This window comes from Branchiostoma floridae, chromosome 4 (genome assembly GCF_000003815.2).
Source record: "Branchiostoma floridae strain S238N-H82 chromosome 4, Bfl_VNyyK, whole genome shotgun sequence".
NCBI lineage: Eukaryota > Metazoa > Chordata > Leptocardii > Amphioxiformes > Branchiostomatidae > Branchiostoma > Branchiostoma floridae.
The window spans coordinates 32,459,035-32,477,898 of NC_049982.1; the positions used below are offsets into that span (position 1 = coordinate 32,459,035).

At 38.4% G+C, this 18,864-nt stretch overlaps 1 protein-coding gene across 4 annotated transcripts in view; it reads left to right on the forward strand.

Annotated features, from left to right (window-relative positions):
- The window catches only part of LOC118413105 (nucleolysin TIAR-like), a 23,168-nt gene extending 5,008 nt beyond the window's left edge, over positions 1 to 18,160 (forward strand). The window contains exons 1-11 of one of the 4 annotated variants that reach the window (XM_035816277.1): positions 1,505 to 1,546; positions 4,498 to 4,552; positions 5,608 to 5,695; positions 8,685 to 8,760; positions 10,984 to 11,014; positions 11,445 to 11,531; positions 12,475 to 12,567; positions 12,898 to 12,982; positions 13,556 to 13,679; positions 14,385 to 14,528; positions 15,501 to 16,179. In XM_035816277.1, coding sequence (XP_035672170.1) covers positions 1,520 to 1,546; positions 4,498 to 4,552; positions 5,608 to 5,695; positions 8,685 to 8,760; positions 10,984 to 11,014; positions 11,445 to 11,531; positions 12,475 to 12,567; positions 12,898 to 12,982; positions 13,556 to 13,679; positions 14,385 to 14,528; positions 15,501 to 15,662 — 972 coding nt within the window. In that variant the 5' untranslated portion in view covers positions 1,505 to 1,519 and the 3' untranslated portion in view covers positions 15,663 to 16,179. Of the gene's footprint in view, positions 1 to 1,504; positions 1,547 to 4,497; positions 4,553 to 5,607; positions 5,696 to 8,684; positions 8,761 to 10,983; positions 11,015 to 11,444; positions 11,532 to 12,474; positions 12,568 to 12,897; positions 12,983 to 13,555; positions 13,680 to 14,384; positions 14,529 to 15,500 lie in introns of those variants that run through there. The other 3 variants (XM_035816274.1, XM_035816276.1, XM_035816275.1) reach the window with 3 other exon arrangements.
- The last annotated feature ends 704 nt before the right edge of the window (positions 18,161 to 18,864 follow it).

Sequence of the window (18,864 nt, forward strand, 5' to 3'; positions counted from 1 at the left end):
ATATTTTGGACCTCTGGATGGATTGTAATGATATTTGGTTTGTGGATAGAGACTGGTTATGGTCACTTTTTCCCCCTGGTGTGACATTGGTATTGCAGGAGAACTTGCAAAACTTTATTATAAATGAAGCTAATTACAGCCTTATTTGCATAAGCGATAAGACAAGATGAAACAACAAATCTACAAATGCTCGAAATATTCAAGGAGGTGTGAGATCCAGGGATCTCCCCAGAATTTTTTTAGTATAGTGGAGGAGCTGGCAAAAATAACCCGAACCAACACGCTGCACTTTCATATAGTGGAGAGCCTCCATTATTCCATCCTCTGGGGAGGACTCTGTGGTCTCTGAACTCGTTTGCTACAGTTAGGATTTAAGCAATATTTTAAATTATAACTTCCTCAATTTTAATTAGAACAATTTTGTTACGTTTTTAGAATGAATTTGATATTTGTTTGTTTTCAGTAGAATTGTTTCAACAAATAGAAGTGTAATGCTGAGTTTTAAAAGACCTCTACACATATAACCAGCTGTTTATTGGTTGTTGTTAATATTTTAACAATTGCAGTTTCACCTGAATTCAAATCTTGAATTTCTATATATATGTCCACCTTTAGAATTTTACTAATACCGCACCAAAGCTGAAAGAATTTTACAATTAGAAATATACTACTGTCAATGTTTTATTTTGCATGTAAATTTTTGATAGCATGCAAAATTTTTTGGCTGTGCAGAATTTTGATAATACTGTTAATTTATGTAAGTAGTTACATTAAGTTACATGTATCATGTGGCATCTTACAGACTAGATATGCCAGGCTGTGCCCCCTCAAAAATCAAACATACTGTAAATGCATTTAAGTTTGCTGGAATTTAAATTCGTATTAGTGGGAAAATGGAGAGTTTACAATGGTTTTTTAAAAGTTTCCAGTAGCATCATAGGTAGTCACATAATGTAATGGAAGAATGTTTGCAGTGGTTTTGAGTTGAAGATAAAGTGGCCACCCAAAAAACTGCGAACATAAAACTACGGAGAACAGTTATACATTTGCAGTACTTGATATAGTGTGCTTGACGTATAATACCTTGAGTGTACACTATATGTTATATACACTATGCATTTTGGTCAAATGTCCCCGTGAAGCAAATTTTGAGAGAAAAATTCTTAGATTTTGTGTCATAGTTAGATAGTTATCTTGAAAAGGTCCCCATTTGTATCTTTAATGGTGTCCTGACAGTCTGTTGGAATTGCCCCATGCACCATAGCGTTGGGGAGTTCCAATGCTAATGAATTGAAGCAGGTGGCGCGGTGCTGCCCATGTCATGTCAATATGTGTAGTGCCAGGCTGTGTTCCATCGATTGGATCAGTCCCATGCTTATGACGACCAATCAGACACTGACATGAGTATACCCCCGGGGGACCTGTTGTTGGAGTTAATTTGCATGAGTGCTCACTCTACCGAGTGGCAGGGCTACCTTTCACACACCCTCCTCACAAAGAGACAACATTACGGGGAGCCATGACTAGTGCAGTGCAAACACAGACAGTGAGTATGAGCTCGTTTTCTCTCAGAACCATGCCCATTCGCAGCCACTTGTACGTATGCACTATTCCGTATGGAAGGTACATTTCCGTACAAAGAGCGCCTTTTGAATGTTCGTAGCGTGCTTGGGCCCTAAAATATTGTCGGGACACAAAACCCATCAAGTTGATTAACTTTTAGCATCCCTCAATTGATTTCAAGAATGAGGAGTGGGTGTGTTATTCGCGAAATATATTTTAGAGCACAGGCTGTTGCATGTTTTTCGCTAAAATGGTCACTTTTTATACTTCGTTAACCATAAAATTCAACAGGAACACCATTCTTATGTTTTTGGGAGTTGTAAATTTCTGAAAATTTGTATCAACGTTTAATGAATTTCTTAAACTTCAAGTATATCTTCATTTCACAAAGAATGGAAATATATCTTTTTGGAACAAAATTAGTGAAAGTACAAATGAAGCGTTATTTGGCTTTTTTTTATCATTTGCATCAATATTGAGTTGTAGAATAAATGATGTCCCATGGCACATGGGGCTGAGTCAGCACCTTTAAGCTGGCAAATGTACATTTAACTAATTAGATCTGGGGATGTGAAAAAATGGGCCGCTTGGATCGTAGCTGTAAAACGTTGGACTGTTCTTGGTCCAGTCTAGCCAATACAAGAAATTGACATGGAGAAATTGAGCTTAGGCCAGTTGGGGCTTTTTTTTTACATACATCTGTACAGAAAATGCCTAATATCCTTTTTTCAAGTGTAGCATATTTTGCTGCAAGTATATCTAGCCTTGTATTTTATAGAAGTGGTCTCAGCTTAGAAACATACACATAGATGTACTGCTATGCACTGCTGGTGAAAAGAGGATGGCTGGGCGTCCTAGATGTATCCTCAAAACTGAAAATTGATGAGATCGGAAAGAAAATTTCAATGCTTTCATTGATTTTGTTCACACTTAACTTAAATTGAGAGCCTTTAAATTCATCATTTTCTGCAAGTAGATCTTAGACCTAAGGAATTAAATTGGGGTGTCCTTAGCAGAGAATAGGAGAAATGTTTGGTAGTGCCAATGTCATTGTGCCTTGTGTAAGCAATGAAAGGCTTTGAATTTGGCTACAATGGCTATTACAAATAGTTGTGGTTCATGTGAAATTCCATTTGTTTTGTGCATTATCATTTGAATTTTGATTGTAAAAAAATTGTAAATATTCTGCAGGGTTGGGCAAGTTCATTGGCCTGATTGCCTGTTGAAAGTAAAAGGGCTGATTGGGCAAGTGCTTATTGTTCTATCAGGGCTCGAAATACTTTTTTCTGCATACCTGCACCGGTGCAGGTAACATTGGAAATGACCTGCACCATTCTGAATTTATGAAATATGGATCATACTAAAATTGTTGAGGAACCTTTGCTATTTTTTCTTTTATACTTAGTCAATGCAGCTAATAACAATCCACATACACCGACATCATAAGACATTTATGTAAAAAAAAACAGTACATGGACCAGTGCATGTTAGGTGCAGGTAGACACCAGAAATACCTGCACTAACTTGCATATGCAGGTGGTATTTCGAGCCCTGTCTATACTTGCCCGATGGGGCCAGTGAGATTTTTTTCCAGGTGACACCATGCACTTCTGTTTTAAATTGTTAAGCTGTATATTGTATCACTATGCGTTGAGTTTTTGCAAACATAACATTGGTGAGAATAAAGCATTGGTAGTGTAAAAAGAGTCTCTTTATTCAAAAAAGGTAATCCCTACCTATCACCCTAATTTTTTTCATCACTGTCAAACAGGAAACATTTTTTCGTAGGCCTATTTGCATCATAGGGTAGGTGATTTAAAAAAAATGAATATGTCAAACTCGGCTCTATTTTGTTTGTATTGATTTTATCCAGAAAGGTTTGCATAATTATTACACTCTTTTAATGTTTATTGCCCTGTTGACTCTTATTCCAATATGAATGGATTAAGCAGGTCCTTAAGCCATTTTTACAGCTAGGCCAGAAATCAGTTTGAAATGGGGGAGTCTAAATGGGAGTTATGGAAAAGCTGGATCCAATTTGAATGTACAGTATGTTTTATCGAAATCTGCGGTGTGAGCTAAGGTTGTTTGATAACCTCTGTACCATGAAGAGCAATTTAAAAAAAAAAACTCTGCTGTATGGATTAGCCCCTGCGAACAAGAACTTATACCGGTATGACACAGGATGCCATTGGGCAAGCAACAGTTGTTGTAATTAATAAGGTGCTGTACCACACCACATTCTAGATCTCGGTCATTGTCCATAAATTCTGCATTACCTGAAAATACTGCTACGGTACCTTTAATCGCCATTAGGACTTCAAAAGCTGTCAACATGCCAGAATTCAAAGTAATACATCAAAAAGTTCTCGAGTTGTAGGTGCAAACGCATGAATGGTAACAAAATAATATTATGAAGGTATCCTTGCTATATAAAAGCCATGTCTTCCAGCCGTATCTGTAACATGGTTCTTTGGCTCCAGTATGAAGACCATGCAGTCACTGGTTATTAGTCCCAACCAAGAACTGTCACAAACCGACACAACTGCCAACAATGTAGCCTGATTAAATCTCGCTTATAGCAGCCCGACAAACATCCGCCGGCCCCCTAGAAGGGCCAGTTACAGCCCTGGACAGCGGAGTCTGTGTTACACAGACTACCAACAATATACAAAAGTCTCTGTTCCTTATGTTGTGTCTGTTATAAGTTGTTTGTATCACACGTAACCATTTCATCCTGCCCTGTACTACACACATCCACCACTTCCTGCTCTCCCATATGGCGACAGATAAGACATTTGGAGTACTTCTTGTGGACAATAGCTGTGCTAGTGTGTGTGGACCGTGCCATGCTTCATTGTGATTTCCTTGGATCAACATTTTGGAAAGGATCCTTCTTTCTATCTCTCATAATGATTTGTTGTTTGTTTGCAGGAAGTCAAAGTTAACTGGGCTACAACGCCAAGTGGAAATAAAAAGGATACTAGTAGTAAGTACAGTTTTCCTTGTCTATTGACTAAAAACATGTTATCTTGGTGCGTTATCTAAGTTTTTGTTTGCATGATTCTCTGTCAGAAAGATATTGTTCTGAAAGTACAATTTTCAGTGTTTTGTTTAGTTCATTATTGTGGATATTGCAGTGCAAATAAGTACTTCGTGACCCATGCTACCTTTGTTTAATGACAACATTTGTCTAATGTCTGGCAACAGAAATATCTTGAGTATAAACCAAGGTGTATATACGTGCCAAGAGGAGTCTGTTTTCTATTTTATTTCTTTGTTTTGAATCAGAATGCAGTTAAGTGTTGTTTCCTAATTAAAATTCAGTGTGATGTATTTGACACTTGTTGCTGATATGTACATATGAATGTGAGCATGCATATGTAAAACAAAATAAGCGTACTTCAATGTCATGTAAAGTAAAACAATACTCTCCTCAGATAATAATCTAAAGGTGGCTGGATATTGTATCGACAAGATGTTTACAAAACTTCCAATGTTCTCTGAAGTTCTCTGGAGTAGAATTTGGCGTAGAATGCTCACAGAGCTGTATTGTTCTGATCACAGTTACATGTATCTCTTAAACACAGCGTCCTTGGTGACCAACAACCCCTGCTATCTTAAAAGATAAAATGCCCTACTGTGTATGACTAAGACTTGCAGCACCAGTCATGTATATACTTTGTTACCCTTGGCATGTAGTGACTTCTATTTTGTTGTTTTTGTATAGTTCTAGATGCAATAACTTTGAGTTGTTGAAGAGTTTAATGCTGAATATAACACATTTCCTACAAAAGCAATTTGGGGAAATATGTTTTAGAACAACTCCCTCAAAGAGACCGTGGTAGGTATAGTATATTGGTGTACTGTCTTCTATGTATCTGATGACCCTACAAAATACTGTAACAGTAACAGTTTCAGTATGGAAGCCTTAAACTTGTTCTGTTCTAAGAACATGCATAATGATGTGAAGACTAGAAACTGGATGATAGCAAGTTGCAGAAGAAAAAAGAACTGACGTCAGCATGTTTCTTCGTGTTTCAGACCACCACCATGTTTTTGTTGGAGACTTGAGTCCGGAGATTGACACCACAGATCTCAAGGCTGCCTTCGCTCCCTTTGGGAAGATCTCGTAAGGAATCTTCTAATCTAAGTTTTACGCATTTTGTCCTGCCATGTCATGGATGAATATTTTTTTTACAGTGTGCACGTTAGTCAACTAGTTCTTCCATTTGCAGCAAAGTGGATGTGTATGGATTCTGGAAACCGTTTTAATGATATTGTGTCTGAATATGAGGCCGGGTTCAGTCTACATGACTTATTTGTGGTGGCCAGCTACATGTACAGTACGTGTATACCTAACTGCCTTTGTTTTACTTGTGTACACGTACTATACATGTAGTTGGCTACCGCCATAGAATAGTCAATGACCAATATAGTATGCAGTAAACACCTTTTCTGTTAAAAGTTCTCTATTTGTTTTCTATATGGTTGAAGAAAGCTATTTCCAGATATGCAAATGAGACTATTGACATATCGGAAATTTAGAGCTTTTTGGACACATGGCCTAAGTGCAAAGCTGAATTATGATGCACAATGGAAATGATTCAACTAGCTCAATATGCAACTATATCTGGTGATCAAATTCAAGCCATATCATCGGTTAACATGTATACGGTTCCATAAAGGTAGAGACTGTGGTGCAAACTATACGACTGACTTAGGTGTATTGATTGTGTATTGTGAGAATGCACTCTTGTTTAAACTATACACATCTCAGGTCCCATTGTTTTTCTCCAATTGACAGTAGACTGTTGTACATGTCCACAGTAGTATAGAAAAGTTGTTCACAGGCTGATTATAAAGAAGCCCAAGAGTAATGTAAAACTTACCAACAGTTAAGATTGTCCAGTATACTCTCTATGAATTGAATCATACACAGCCACACAGGACTATTGCCTAATACTCTGCATCAAACTTAAACTTTAAAGGATAAAACATCAAGTTATTATCCTTTTTTTTTTTTGAAGTAGTAAGTTACTGAGAAAACTGACCTTAAAAATTCTTAATGGTCATAACGTTAAGACGGTTTCTTGTAATTCATTGAGCCTCTTCTTTTTTCTATCTATTACAAGATTTTTAGATTTTTTTCCATTGAAATTTTGGACTGGTACATAAAAAGCGATTCAGGGCTGATTTTAGCACTCTAATTTCCTCTAACTTAGAGTCTAAGATATCCATGAAAGTGTGAACATCAAGCAACGGCCTAACAAAGAAAGGGCCTTTTATATTAATAATTAATTGTTTACTGTATCTGGTGAAACTTGTTTTTTTTGGGTGCTGAAAGGTAAGAATATACAATGATAGAAAGATACCGTTGTGATGACCGTTGTTTTTGGAGTGTCTTGACATGGGTGTTTTGTTGGAGTGCTTGACGACTGCTTTGTTTTAGCATATGTGTAGTTTTAGAACTCAAAACATGCATGTTTTTTGTTCATGAATTATGATTCGAAAATTTTACAGACATGGGTATATTTTGTAATACATGTGTAATACATGAGTTAATGTTGTACTTTTTTTATAGGGAAACGCTCTGTTTAAGACTTTTATAGTTTACACATGTTATGTCCACTAATACGTTCCTTATCTCAAACAGTTGTGGCCAACGTGCCACTGGTTTGATTTGGTTCTAGAAACTGTACAATATTGTTCTAATTGAGAATATGTATTAAGTTGTCTAGTCAAGTCCTTCGGAGTTTTATTTTTCTTTGCATTTTGAGTATTTTGACCCAAAAGTTTGTGGGTTGTCGTGCTAGCCAGGAATTAGGGACAATGACATAGCATTGACTATCTTAACTGTTGTAGTATGGGATGTGCCTCTTGTTGAGGTAAACCAAGAGGCTTTGTTATTTCATTTTTTTAATCTCATCTTAGTAAGAATCTATTCTGAGATGAAATAGCTGAAACAACCGACAAAGTCATTTTGACATTGTCCTATTTTCTATAGATGTATATCATTTGATTCCTAATTTGCAAAAAAAAGAATATAGCAGCTCTAGTAATGAGACCAATTCCTCTTTCTCAATACCTTTGTAGGCTTTACTATCACTATATATGTTACTATACTTGTATTCAATCTTTGATTACAAATCGTTATCAACGAATTATGTAGTTTTCTTAGACTTGTCTTTAGAGCGATTCCTTTTAAAGCGCTCAATTTTTGCTATTTTCTGTTGTTTAAACTCCTATCATAGTATTTCTTGCTTCTATGTGTCGTGACTTAACATGGCCTAAAACTGTTCTATTGGTCTTTCAAAATTGCAGAGGTTGAACCATTCGCCCCTATCGTATGAGGCGATACTGAGAACTCAGACAACCACTGGCAACAAATAAAACGTGCATTGTGTTACCAGGCTACGTATGCCTTTTCATTCCTATTTTTATTATTTCATTCAACTTTCCAACTTTTCCATCAGCTGTGTCAGTTTGTAGTTGTTTAAATATTTCACAAGATGGGATCCTCCGAACTTTTGCAGGATGTGCATGGTTCAATGCTGTAGATACACCGTACCAATGCTACCCTGTGTTGTTTTTGGTGTGTTAGTTATTACCTTTAGCAGTGTTATTGGTGAATTGTTTCATACCAACTTTCTGTTTCCACTATGTTCCTTTAAACTTTTCATTAAAAACTTTCAAAAGAACATTGTGGAACTTACCCCATCCAAAATACCGTTATGATTGATAGATTTATGAATATTTGTGTCTATTCTTATACACTTTATTACAAGTGATAAGATTTTCGTATAGTTTCTTTGAGAGTAAACGTGTTGTCTAGATCGATAGCTGCACTACTCCTAGCGTGTTTTCTGTGGTAATTTTCCTATAAACCGTTGTATGTCCCTTGAGAAACGATCTCTTAGACCCAAGTGCACAGTTGCATGTTTAATTTCCTACCCATGTAAGTTGTAACCAGTTGCCATGTGGTGTGTGAGAGAGACTTTTCCTTAGGTCAGTCAAGTTTTTTTTTAGACAATGGCTTGGAGTTAAGCTTTCGGCTGTGTGTTTGATAAATATCGGAAGCGTACAGGATGTGACCGTTGTTTTCTCCCGTTCCTGCACAGGGATGCCCGCGTGGTGCGTGACGCCCAGACGGCCAAGTCCAGGGGATATGGATTTGTTTCCTTTGTCAACAAAGTGGTACGTTTAGACAAACATTACCTCATGTACAGTACGACTGCAAATCTAACCTTTGCAACATCCAACCAAATCTGGATTACTGGTGTTTTTTGAAAGGCAGGGCATGGTATTTTTTTTTCAATTCTCCATGTTCATACCTTGATATGATGATATTGTTCATGATCTTTGTTATGTAAACAAAATTGTTCGATGTTGGCACATCAGACATGTTGTTTGTTGATACTAGGGGTGAGTATCGGGACAGAAAATTCAGGTCCAGGTTCGGTTAAGGTCCAGAGGATCAGGTCTAGGACCGGATTTGAACCTGAACCTGATTGTCCGTAAAAACTTGTGAATGGGCGATACTCAAAACAATGGTTCATTTTGCTACAATAGAATCTGTTTGGTGTAGTAGCCAATTCCCACATGCTAACTGCTTCTATGTTTGACTAAAAACTATAAACTCTACTCTACTTTGTTGTTACTGTAATTCTTGATTTTATTGCGGTAACTTAATTTTAGCGTTTTTAGCGCCCGCTAGTCGAGCGCTAAATTTTCATTACGCGACTTTTTCATTACGCGAATTCACCACCGCCCCCCACCCTCTAATGTCGCGGCGCCGATTTCTGGTTTTGTTTATTATTTACTTAGTATATACGGTCACGATCTAACTCTTATCCTTTACAAAAACGTGCACACATTACCCTAGTAATTCACACAGGAACAAGAAGTTCGTCGTTCTTCAAGAAATAAAACATATATTTAAATGGAAAGTTTGTCGTCATTTCTTTTACAAAATGCAGTGAAAGCATGCTGACGCAAACAACACAAATTCGTTACGAGCTGAGCTGCATATTTACCAATTGCGTATTTATCAATATTATTCTACGCTACGATTTAGAAGTTTGTCCATAAAATATACAAAACAGTTCCGAAGTTCACGTTGTGCTACGATGTTACACAAGACTTAGAAAATGTCCGCGTCATCTTAGCGTGCAGACAACAACAGCAAAAATGAAAAAAAAAAAACAGAAAAAAAAACAAAGCCACTACGGAATATTTGGTGTAAATCTACGAATTTCTAGGCAGAAATACAGTCAAATTCATAGCGTCAAAGCCCAATATGTAAGGCGTGTTTTTTGTGAGCTACGAACAATTCGGAATTACAAGAATCCGCCGCCACCCAAGCGTACAAACAACAACAATCAAGTTTCAAAATGGCGCCGACCGTGCGCCGCATGGATCTCACAAAATTATTTCTGCGGCGCCGCATCGAGGTCGACAACCTTCAAGTCTGGCGATGTTTTTCGTGTGTGAAAAGTTTGCGATCTTGTTCGTTCCATGGCGGGCGACTTCTTCCAGAAACGTCTTTTTGATCGAATGCGTGGCCGATTCGAGATTCGCTGACGTCCCTCACAAGTTTTCGCTACCAAATTTCGCAATCTTGGTCCTGCTTCCGGAGTATGGTGGTGGTTCCCGCTACGTTTTTTCTCGCTGTTCGCCGCCTGTATGGCTTTCTCGGCTTCCTTATTCACGACAGCAGTATCAAGTGGGCTGTTGTCGTCGTTGGGTCGGCTATGTCCGCCAAAATTTAGCGGGCCGCCGGCCGGCCAGAGTCGGCGGCCGTCAAGCGCGTTTTGAAATCACCGCGTCCGTAAGTTGTTTATTATTCAGAACCACACGCACCGCCGGCGTGTATGTTATTTCTAGTCATGTATTTTTCGGACTTTAGGCATGTAAACTACCGAGGGTTTTGGTAATATTCATGCTATTTTTTCACACATCCGACTGAAAATTTAGCGCCTCCTTCACAACGCTAAAATTAAGTGACGCGAGTTACTCCATTTTCCCAAAAACGCTATAATTTCCAGACGCGAGAATTTCAAGAATTACAGTATTTTCTTGGGCCAGTAAGCCCAGAACATGACTGCCAATATAATGTGTTCATTTTCTAATCAGTCCAAAATCTGACTTATTTTTCTGGTCATTTTTTTGAAGAAAAATGGTTTTGTACCGATCCCCATTGTTCTGTTCTGGTCCCCAGCTTTAGTTGATACTGCACTACTTGATCGTTCTTTTCAATCATCAACAGCAATTACACATAATAAAAGTATGTATTTCAAAGTGTACAATCAACTTTGGTGGAGATCAGTTCTTTCTACAACTGCATAATAGATTCACCTTAAAGTTTTATATGCCATTGGACCATGTGAAGCATTGATTAAGCTACCTTGTTTGTTACAGGATGCAGAAAATGCCATTGGGGCCATGAGTGGTAAGACATAGTTTTATATCATCCTGTCTTTTGTATTAAAAAAACAAAAAATACAGTAGATGGTATTGTGATAAAGTACAAACCACAGAGGCAAAAGTATTTTTGTATGAAAGTTATTGAATTGCAAAACTCCAACATAAGAAAATACTGTAATCATGTTGTGTGTACTATTTTCATAGTGACCTCTTTGTGCGAAATCATTTCACGGTAAAAATTGCACATTTTCTGTCTTAAATACACCAGTGTACCCACTGTGAACTTAAAACAACCCAGATCTTAAGTTACTGTAGAATTAGTGTTTGTAAATTTCTGAACTACATGTAATGTAACAAGTCTAGTAGATATGATTTGTTGTATTTCAGCTTCGGCGAATCATTTCATGCATACTATTTTTACTTGAGCTAAGGAATCATTGCTGTTTTGTCTCCAGGTCAGTGGTTGGGTGGCCGAGCCATCCGAACCAACTGGGCAACCCGTAAGCCCCCACCTCCAAAGTCAAACGAAGGTACAACTGGACGTATGTTACATTAATGCTTATTATTTCTACCATATACAAGGGTGATAGTTATTATTTAAGTTTGCATGTAAGCTTATTATTAAGACTTCACGTTGGCTTTAAGGCTATGTGGTGGGATGTAAGGCAATGCATGTCTCTTTTTATAATTACATATTAATAATTGCACTTAATTCTACCTCATATGATAAATTTGTCAGATTTCATTACATTTATCACTTTTAATGACATAGGGTAAGCTAGCTGCCATGCTAGGTAGAAACGCATGGTCAGACATTGTTAATGGCACCTCATATGAGGATGAACTGAACTGAACTGAACTGTAAGCAGCAGGAATAGGAAAGGCGTAGTAAGCTCCTTTTCCCTAAACTTTAAAAATTTTCTAAAATAGGAATTATTTGCCCTTTTAACTTGTGTGGTTCTCAGTAAAAATAGTTTATAGAACATCATTCACTTAGCTTGTGGAGTCCACCTTTAGCCAAGCAGTCCGTTTATTACTTCTATACAGTAATTTCACCACATTTAGCAGGGCTCAAAATACTTTTTTCTGCATACCTGCACTTGTGCGGGTAACATTGATAATTACCTGCACCAGACAAATTTTACCTGCACCGCTCTGAACTTAGAAAGTATGGATCATACTAAAATTGGGGACCATTGCTACCGGTATTTTTTCTTTTATACTTCTTAGGTGGTAACAGTCAATAACAGCTAATAACAATCCATATACACCTACATCGTAGGAGTCTTTTATGTATAAAACCCAGTACATGGCCCAGTGCAGGTTAGGTGCAGGTAGACACCAGAAGCACCTGCACAGCTCCAATTTTACCTGCACTAACCTGCATATGCAGGTGGTATTTCGAGCCCTGTTTAGTAGTTACTGCAGATGACAGAAGTATTTTGACAGTAGCAGGTGCTGAGTGTTCGACCTTCCGTTGCACAGGTCAGAAGCAGTTGTCCTACGATGAGGTATTGTGCCAGGCTAGTCCGACAAACACCACCGTGTACTGTGGGGGCATCACAAAAGGGCTGACAGGTGAGTCCCAGGTGTTCCTTGAACAGCTGAAACACTACATAAAGATTAGGACTTAGGACTGTACACCTATACCTGTAAAAATGTCAACTTGTTAAGTTAAGGTCATCAGTGTCGGTAGCTATCAACTTTTCCCAACATTTTCCACTACAACTGTTTTCCTTCTTCAGAATCATCTATACCATTGTTGTTGTACCTGGCAGTTTTTCTAAGTACACAACCCTACAAAAAGTGTGACTTCCAAAAATGCCAGTCACAACTACTGAATGCCACCTGCTGCGCAATGCTTATTGCCTGGTCTAAAATGTCATACATGTATTGTTTTCCTTGCAGAGGATTTGATGCGCAACACATTTTCTAACTTTGGACCTATCCAAGAGATCAGGGTATTCCCAGAGAAAGGCTACAGCTTCATCAGGTTAGTGTTGTGTGGTTTTATGCCCATCTACAGAAGGACACTGAAACTATCCATTGCTGTATTTTTTTTTGGGGGGGGGGGGGGTACCCCAACTGAAAGTGGGGTAGGTCATGCACTTGTCCGAACAGCACTTTCACTTGCCCTGGACAATAGGGCTAGTGGACTTGTCAAACCCTGAGAACTCTCCGCTGAGGGAGTTCTTTACTTCACCTCAGGACAGTTTCAGTTTGTACAGTCTTCGTCGGGAAGCATCTAGAAGTAAAACCAAGAGACATGAACTGTCATTTGCGCCCTGTTCTCTAAGATTATTGTACCACAATGCTAGTTAATCAGTAAAGATGGTTAATTCTATTATGTCTAGATTTTAATTCGATTGCCGTCGAATTTTAAAAGTTGTGTTTATGCATTTAACTCAATTGTATCACTGACAAGCGATTCTGTGACTGATGGCGCATTTCATGTGTATTTTGTTTCTCATACTGAATATCACATGCCAAGTGAATCAAAAATAAATCTCTGAATCTGAAAAGAACATCAGTCAACTCTTGGACTTCTGTGACATTTTTCACCCAGGTTCTTCTCCCATGAAGTGGCAGCCATGGCCATTGTTACAGTAAATGGAACACAGATAGAGGGACAAGCAGTCAAGTGCTCATGGGGCAAAGAGTCCAGCGACCCTATGAACCAGTACCAACAGGTAAAATCTAGAATCTCAACTACTCAGTGTAGTGTACCATATTGTCTCAATGGACCATTTTCACATACCCCAGTGCCTGCTGGGAAAAGAAAGGCACTTTGGGTAGCACGGAGGGCGGTACACTTTCTAGTGTGCCTAGTCTTGGATGTTATGTCCCCTGTGCTACCCATAATGCCTCACATCTTCCAGCATGCAGTGGAAATTGTGAAAGGGTGTATTTTTTTTTTTAACCTTTATTTAACCTTGATACATCATTCGGCCTGAGCCGTTTTTCAAGATTTCAAGGGTGAGTGAGTTGTCCTCAGACGTTGTGTGTATGTAAAAAAAAGTGCTAAACAAGTTGTCACACCTAACCTTTAAGGTTTTGCATATCTCTGTATCTGTATCTATATAGCTGGTATAACCACCCTTCAATGTAACACACCAGCTACATGCAAACATTTGGCAGTATCTGGTTATATTACAGCATCATGTTATGAATGTAAAACACTACTTCAGGTTTGAGACAGATACAAATTGACAAAATAAAAAACAAGAGTGGGACCAAACGACATACCAAACTACATGTGAATGCGGCAAAGGAATCATGAAATACCGTTGCGAACGAGGTTAACTACAATACTCCATCATGAGGTAACCCTCCAGCTTGGAGTTAAAAAAGGGCATCTTGCAAATGTTCTGAAATGGATGATTCCCTTTTTACAGCAGGGATATGGAGGAGGCTGGGGTGGAAGTTATGGTAACATGTACGGTAACTACCAGGGTGCCTACTGGCAGTATCCTCAACAACAGTACATGATGGGAGGAGGAGGAGGGCAGCAAGGCTGGGCTGCTGGAAACTATCACCAGGTCAGGAAAACACTCAACACTGATCATTTACTGCGTATAATTGTAAAATTTGAGGTAATTTTTTAAAGGACAAGTTGTGAACGGTTTCAGGAATGGCTCATTCTGTATTGTATGATTGTTATTCATTATTTGATCTCTTGACACTCTTGACTTGATCTGATTCTAACTCTGGAGCTGTGAAATATTTGACATGGCAGGATGCAATCTTTGTTGTGATAACTTTACCACAAAGGAATGAGAATATATAGTTTTTAGCTTATGATTTCTGCAGTGCAGTTTCTATATGACCTGCCAGAGGGTGCTAGCTGTCTGAAATCTGCCACATTGCTTGCTTGTATGCTGTACTCTACTGTGCCAGACACACGGCTAAAAGCTTATTTTTCAAACGAAATAGAGTAACCCAGACCCATACCTGTAATTTCCAAAATACCATCATTTCCCACGAGAAAGGCTTCTTACACTGATTTTAAGAAGCCAAGATGAATGACAGAAAAATGCACCCTCCGTACAAGCCTCTAATTGTGACTAGTGGTGCGTACCTAAAGCCTGGACTTGTAATTGGACCTAAAAATGTTTAGGTCCAAGTCCAGAAAAAAAACCTAAATGTCCGGGGCCAAGTCCGGACTTGCAAAAAGCAATCTGTCACTTATATTCCCTTTTTTGTTCTAAACCATCTAAAACCTTCCATAGACAGTAAAATTTGCACTGGAAAAAGACAAAAAAACATTTTGTACTTACCCTGGCTATATAATTTGCATGTATTTTTCACATTGCATTTCACTTCATGATAACACGAAATTTATATGCACGATATGCACACCTCCCCTTCCAAAAAAAATTTTCTAGTGCACATAATATGCAATGATGGGTTCAGGTTCAGGTCAGTTCAGCTGAACCTTAACTGCTGGACCTGAATCTGGACCTGAACATGAGTTTAGGTACGCAGCACTAATTGTGACCATTCCCTTACAGGGATGGAACCAGGGCTACAGTATGAGTGGCCAGATGGGCAACTGGATGGGGGGCGGACAGCAGCAGGGCTACGGGAACAGCCAGATGGGACAGCAACAGCCAGGCAACGGGATGATGCCCAGCCAGGGATACATGCAGCCCCAACAGTACCAAACTCAGTAGCACTCAAGTCAACAACAACAACAACAACATCTTATGTTATGTTAGCATGAAAGTTCATCTGTTTTGGGTAGTTATTATAGTACACAGCTAAAACTTTGATCTAAAAAAAAGTAACGCATTGAATTTTGGACTACTGCAGTCTTCCTCAGAATGCAATCATCTAGATCATTTGATATGAGCAATTGGTCTATTGGCAAAATGAATTTCCAGGCACGTGTGACCAATTGCTGATGTCTCATGTTCGTATGTTCATGTTATTTTTGGACACTACAATTCTGGGGAGGGCTTCAGTCAGATGGTCTAAAATCTGATGTTGTATATTTGCACTGGAACAGAGTTTTAGCTGTGTACTGTATATATAACAACATCTTAAATGTACACCTCAGCAGATCTCTCTCCTAAACTAAGCCCCCAACGGTTCATCCATCTTAGCTCCTTCAAATTAGTCCACCTTTAATGCTACTGTTTAGGCCATTTCATTGAGTTTCATTGTGCGTTTTTATCAGTAAATAATGATCATAAATCAGCAGGATTATGAACAATAAGGAAGATGTACAGATACATTATGATGACTATGTTGTACTTTTTCAACAAAAACTTTGGAAGACTGATCGGTCCCATTCTTGTAGATAATGTCTGTGTTTTCAATCTGATCTGATCATTTTGGCTGACTTACTTGATGGTACTTTAATTTGTTCTTGAGGCCTCAACTTGATTCAGATTTTATTAGTAGTTACATGTATCCCAAGCACTTTTGTCATCAAGAAGTTTTGCTTTGCTAATGTGGAATAGTAACCATGGGTTCGAGCTGGTGTTAAGGCTTTGCTGCAGTATTGGTATTAAGTATCAGTAGTGGTGAGATGCCACTAGCTGATAACTGATGGTAAAGTGCATGAGTGCCACAGGATAACTTGAAGATGATTTCATGTAACTGATTCACTCCTGATGGACATCTGACAATTATTTCAGCCGTGACACACACACGGCAGAAATAATAGCCTCCGTAGAATTTGAATATTCAAGTGTAAGATAAAGTGTCCGAGTCTGTTCCACCCTTCGCCCCCCTTGTGTCCACGGAAGAGAACCATTTATTTAGAACAGACATTGTTAACCCAGCGGCTGCCGAGTTATTTTGACCTGTTGAACAGACGTCGTAGAAGCCAACCAGGGTGTCCTAAGTCGAGATAGCTCTCGTCTAAAAAAGCTTTTTTCACAACACAAAAGACTTGAGTGTGTATTTGTGTGTAGGCTGGGTTTTGCAAGACCATTTGCTGCACCACGTGTGGACAATGACTAAAACGTTTTGCTGTACAAAATTTTTGGAACTCCGCGGTTTCTCAAACTAAAGCTAGGAGGTCCCGTGTGTGCAAGTTTCTTTTGCCTTTCAATATTTTCACTTTTGTCATGTCACGATCATGAATGTTGTGAAAACACGTTTGATATACAACATTGATAAAAAAACATCTTATGTACAGTAATTTAAAAACCTGATAAAAACACTACAAGTAAGACTGATGAGACTGTAGTTTAAAAGTTAGATGACTGAGCTGTGTTTTCTCAGCAAGTTGTTGACATAACCCAAGAAAAAGACAACAAAATGTATATGATACTACAGAAGTTGTGGTGTCCTTGCGTGAGTCCTAATGCCGAAAACTGTTGATGTGACAGAAAACTTGCATGATGAGTCATTTACTACATGTTCTGTCATCAGGGACACCCAAAAACTTCTTAACGTTGAGAGAGAAAACTCTTGGCTGTTCTACCCTTCCTAAGATGCCTGTTTGCAATGAGTTGGTAGGTTTTCATTCTTCAGACAAGTATATGTGACCCTAATTGCCAAACAGGAGAGCCTACCTTAACTTGCTCCCGTAATTCGTTTGGTTTTTTTTTTAAGAAGTTCATCAGCCAGTCTATGATTCCAATACGTGCTCACGACAAGTTTTCTTAAGTCATACATCTTGCTTGTACAGGCTTTACAGAAGTGTATGCTTGCTAAAAGAGGAGACATCCAGACAGGCCTTATAAAAAAAAAGATCTTTGGTACTTATAGAACATTTTGAAGCTGATTTTTATCCAAAGTTTCCCTTATATACATGAAGAGAAAATTGTAGGCATCAAATCCGACTGGAAGATATGTTGATGTGGTCAATGAGGCAAATGTAAAACTGTAGTGAGTAATTTATATACTGTTAAGACGTGATCCTATTTTAGTATGAATGAAGTAAGTAGTAGACAACTTATAGTCAAGCTGTTAGTAGGTAGAGGTTAACAATAGTGATGGATGTGGGTGTACAAAGGTATTCCTTCCTTTTATTATGATACACAATAAAGTATAGAGGGGTAAGAAGTAGATGGAACTGTTCCTGATTTAGTTCTGTGGGTTGGTTGGTGTAGTTGCTTGATTAGACGATAATCAGTCCGTGTGTAAACCAAGTAACATGGGGAGCGGCTGGTTTTGTAGGCGGGAAAAGAAGAAATAAAAAGAAATATGATTTCTACCCTTTGTCTTGTCAATGATTAATGATAGGATGTGTAAGAAAGTGTACCGGGGCTGTCTCCAGGACCCATCCTTCTGTTCAGGATGGAAATTTCCTTTTTTTCATCCCATCTGTCACAAAAGTCTTAAATTAATGACATGAAACTTGAAAATATACTTTCATAAACTTAGAATGATATGTTCTGGGGTGTCTAAGTATTCATACAATCCTTACAGGAAACATACAATCCTTATGCAATTCATACGATCCACTACTAAGAAACATATGATCCTTACGGAAAACATACAATCCTTACGGAAATCATACAATCTTTACGGAATTCATACAATCCTTCCGCCACACTGGGCTGTGCTCTGTTACAGATTGATTCCTTTTCTTCAGCTAGTCTAGTGGTATAAAACACACGGATGTGTCACCCAATAAGTTGCCACTCATGAAGGTGGAGGTTTCAGGGCTTAGCAGGGTGGGATAATCTCAATATCGTTGGAAGAAATGCAAGTTCCGAGGCCGCCATATTGAATTAGTAAGGATCGTATGATTTCCATAAGGAACGTATGATTTCTGTAAGGATTGTATGTTTCTTAGTAGTGGATCATATGAATTCCGTAAGGATTGTATGTATCTTAGTACATGTATATCGTATGAATTCCATAATGATCGTTTGTTTCTCGTAAGGATTGTATATAAAATACCCCCGATGTTCA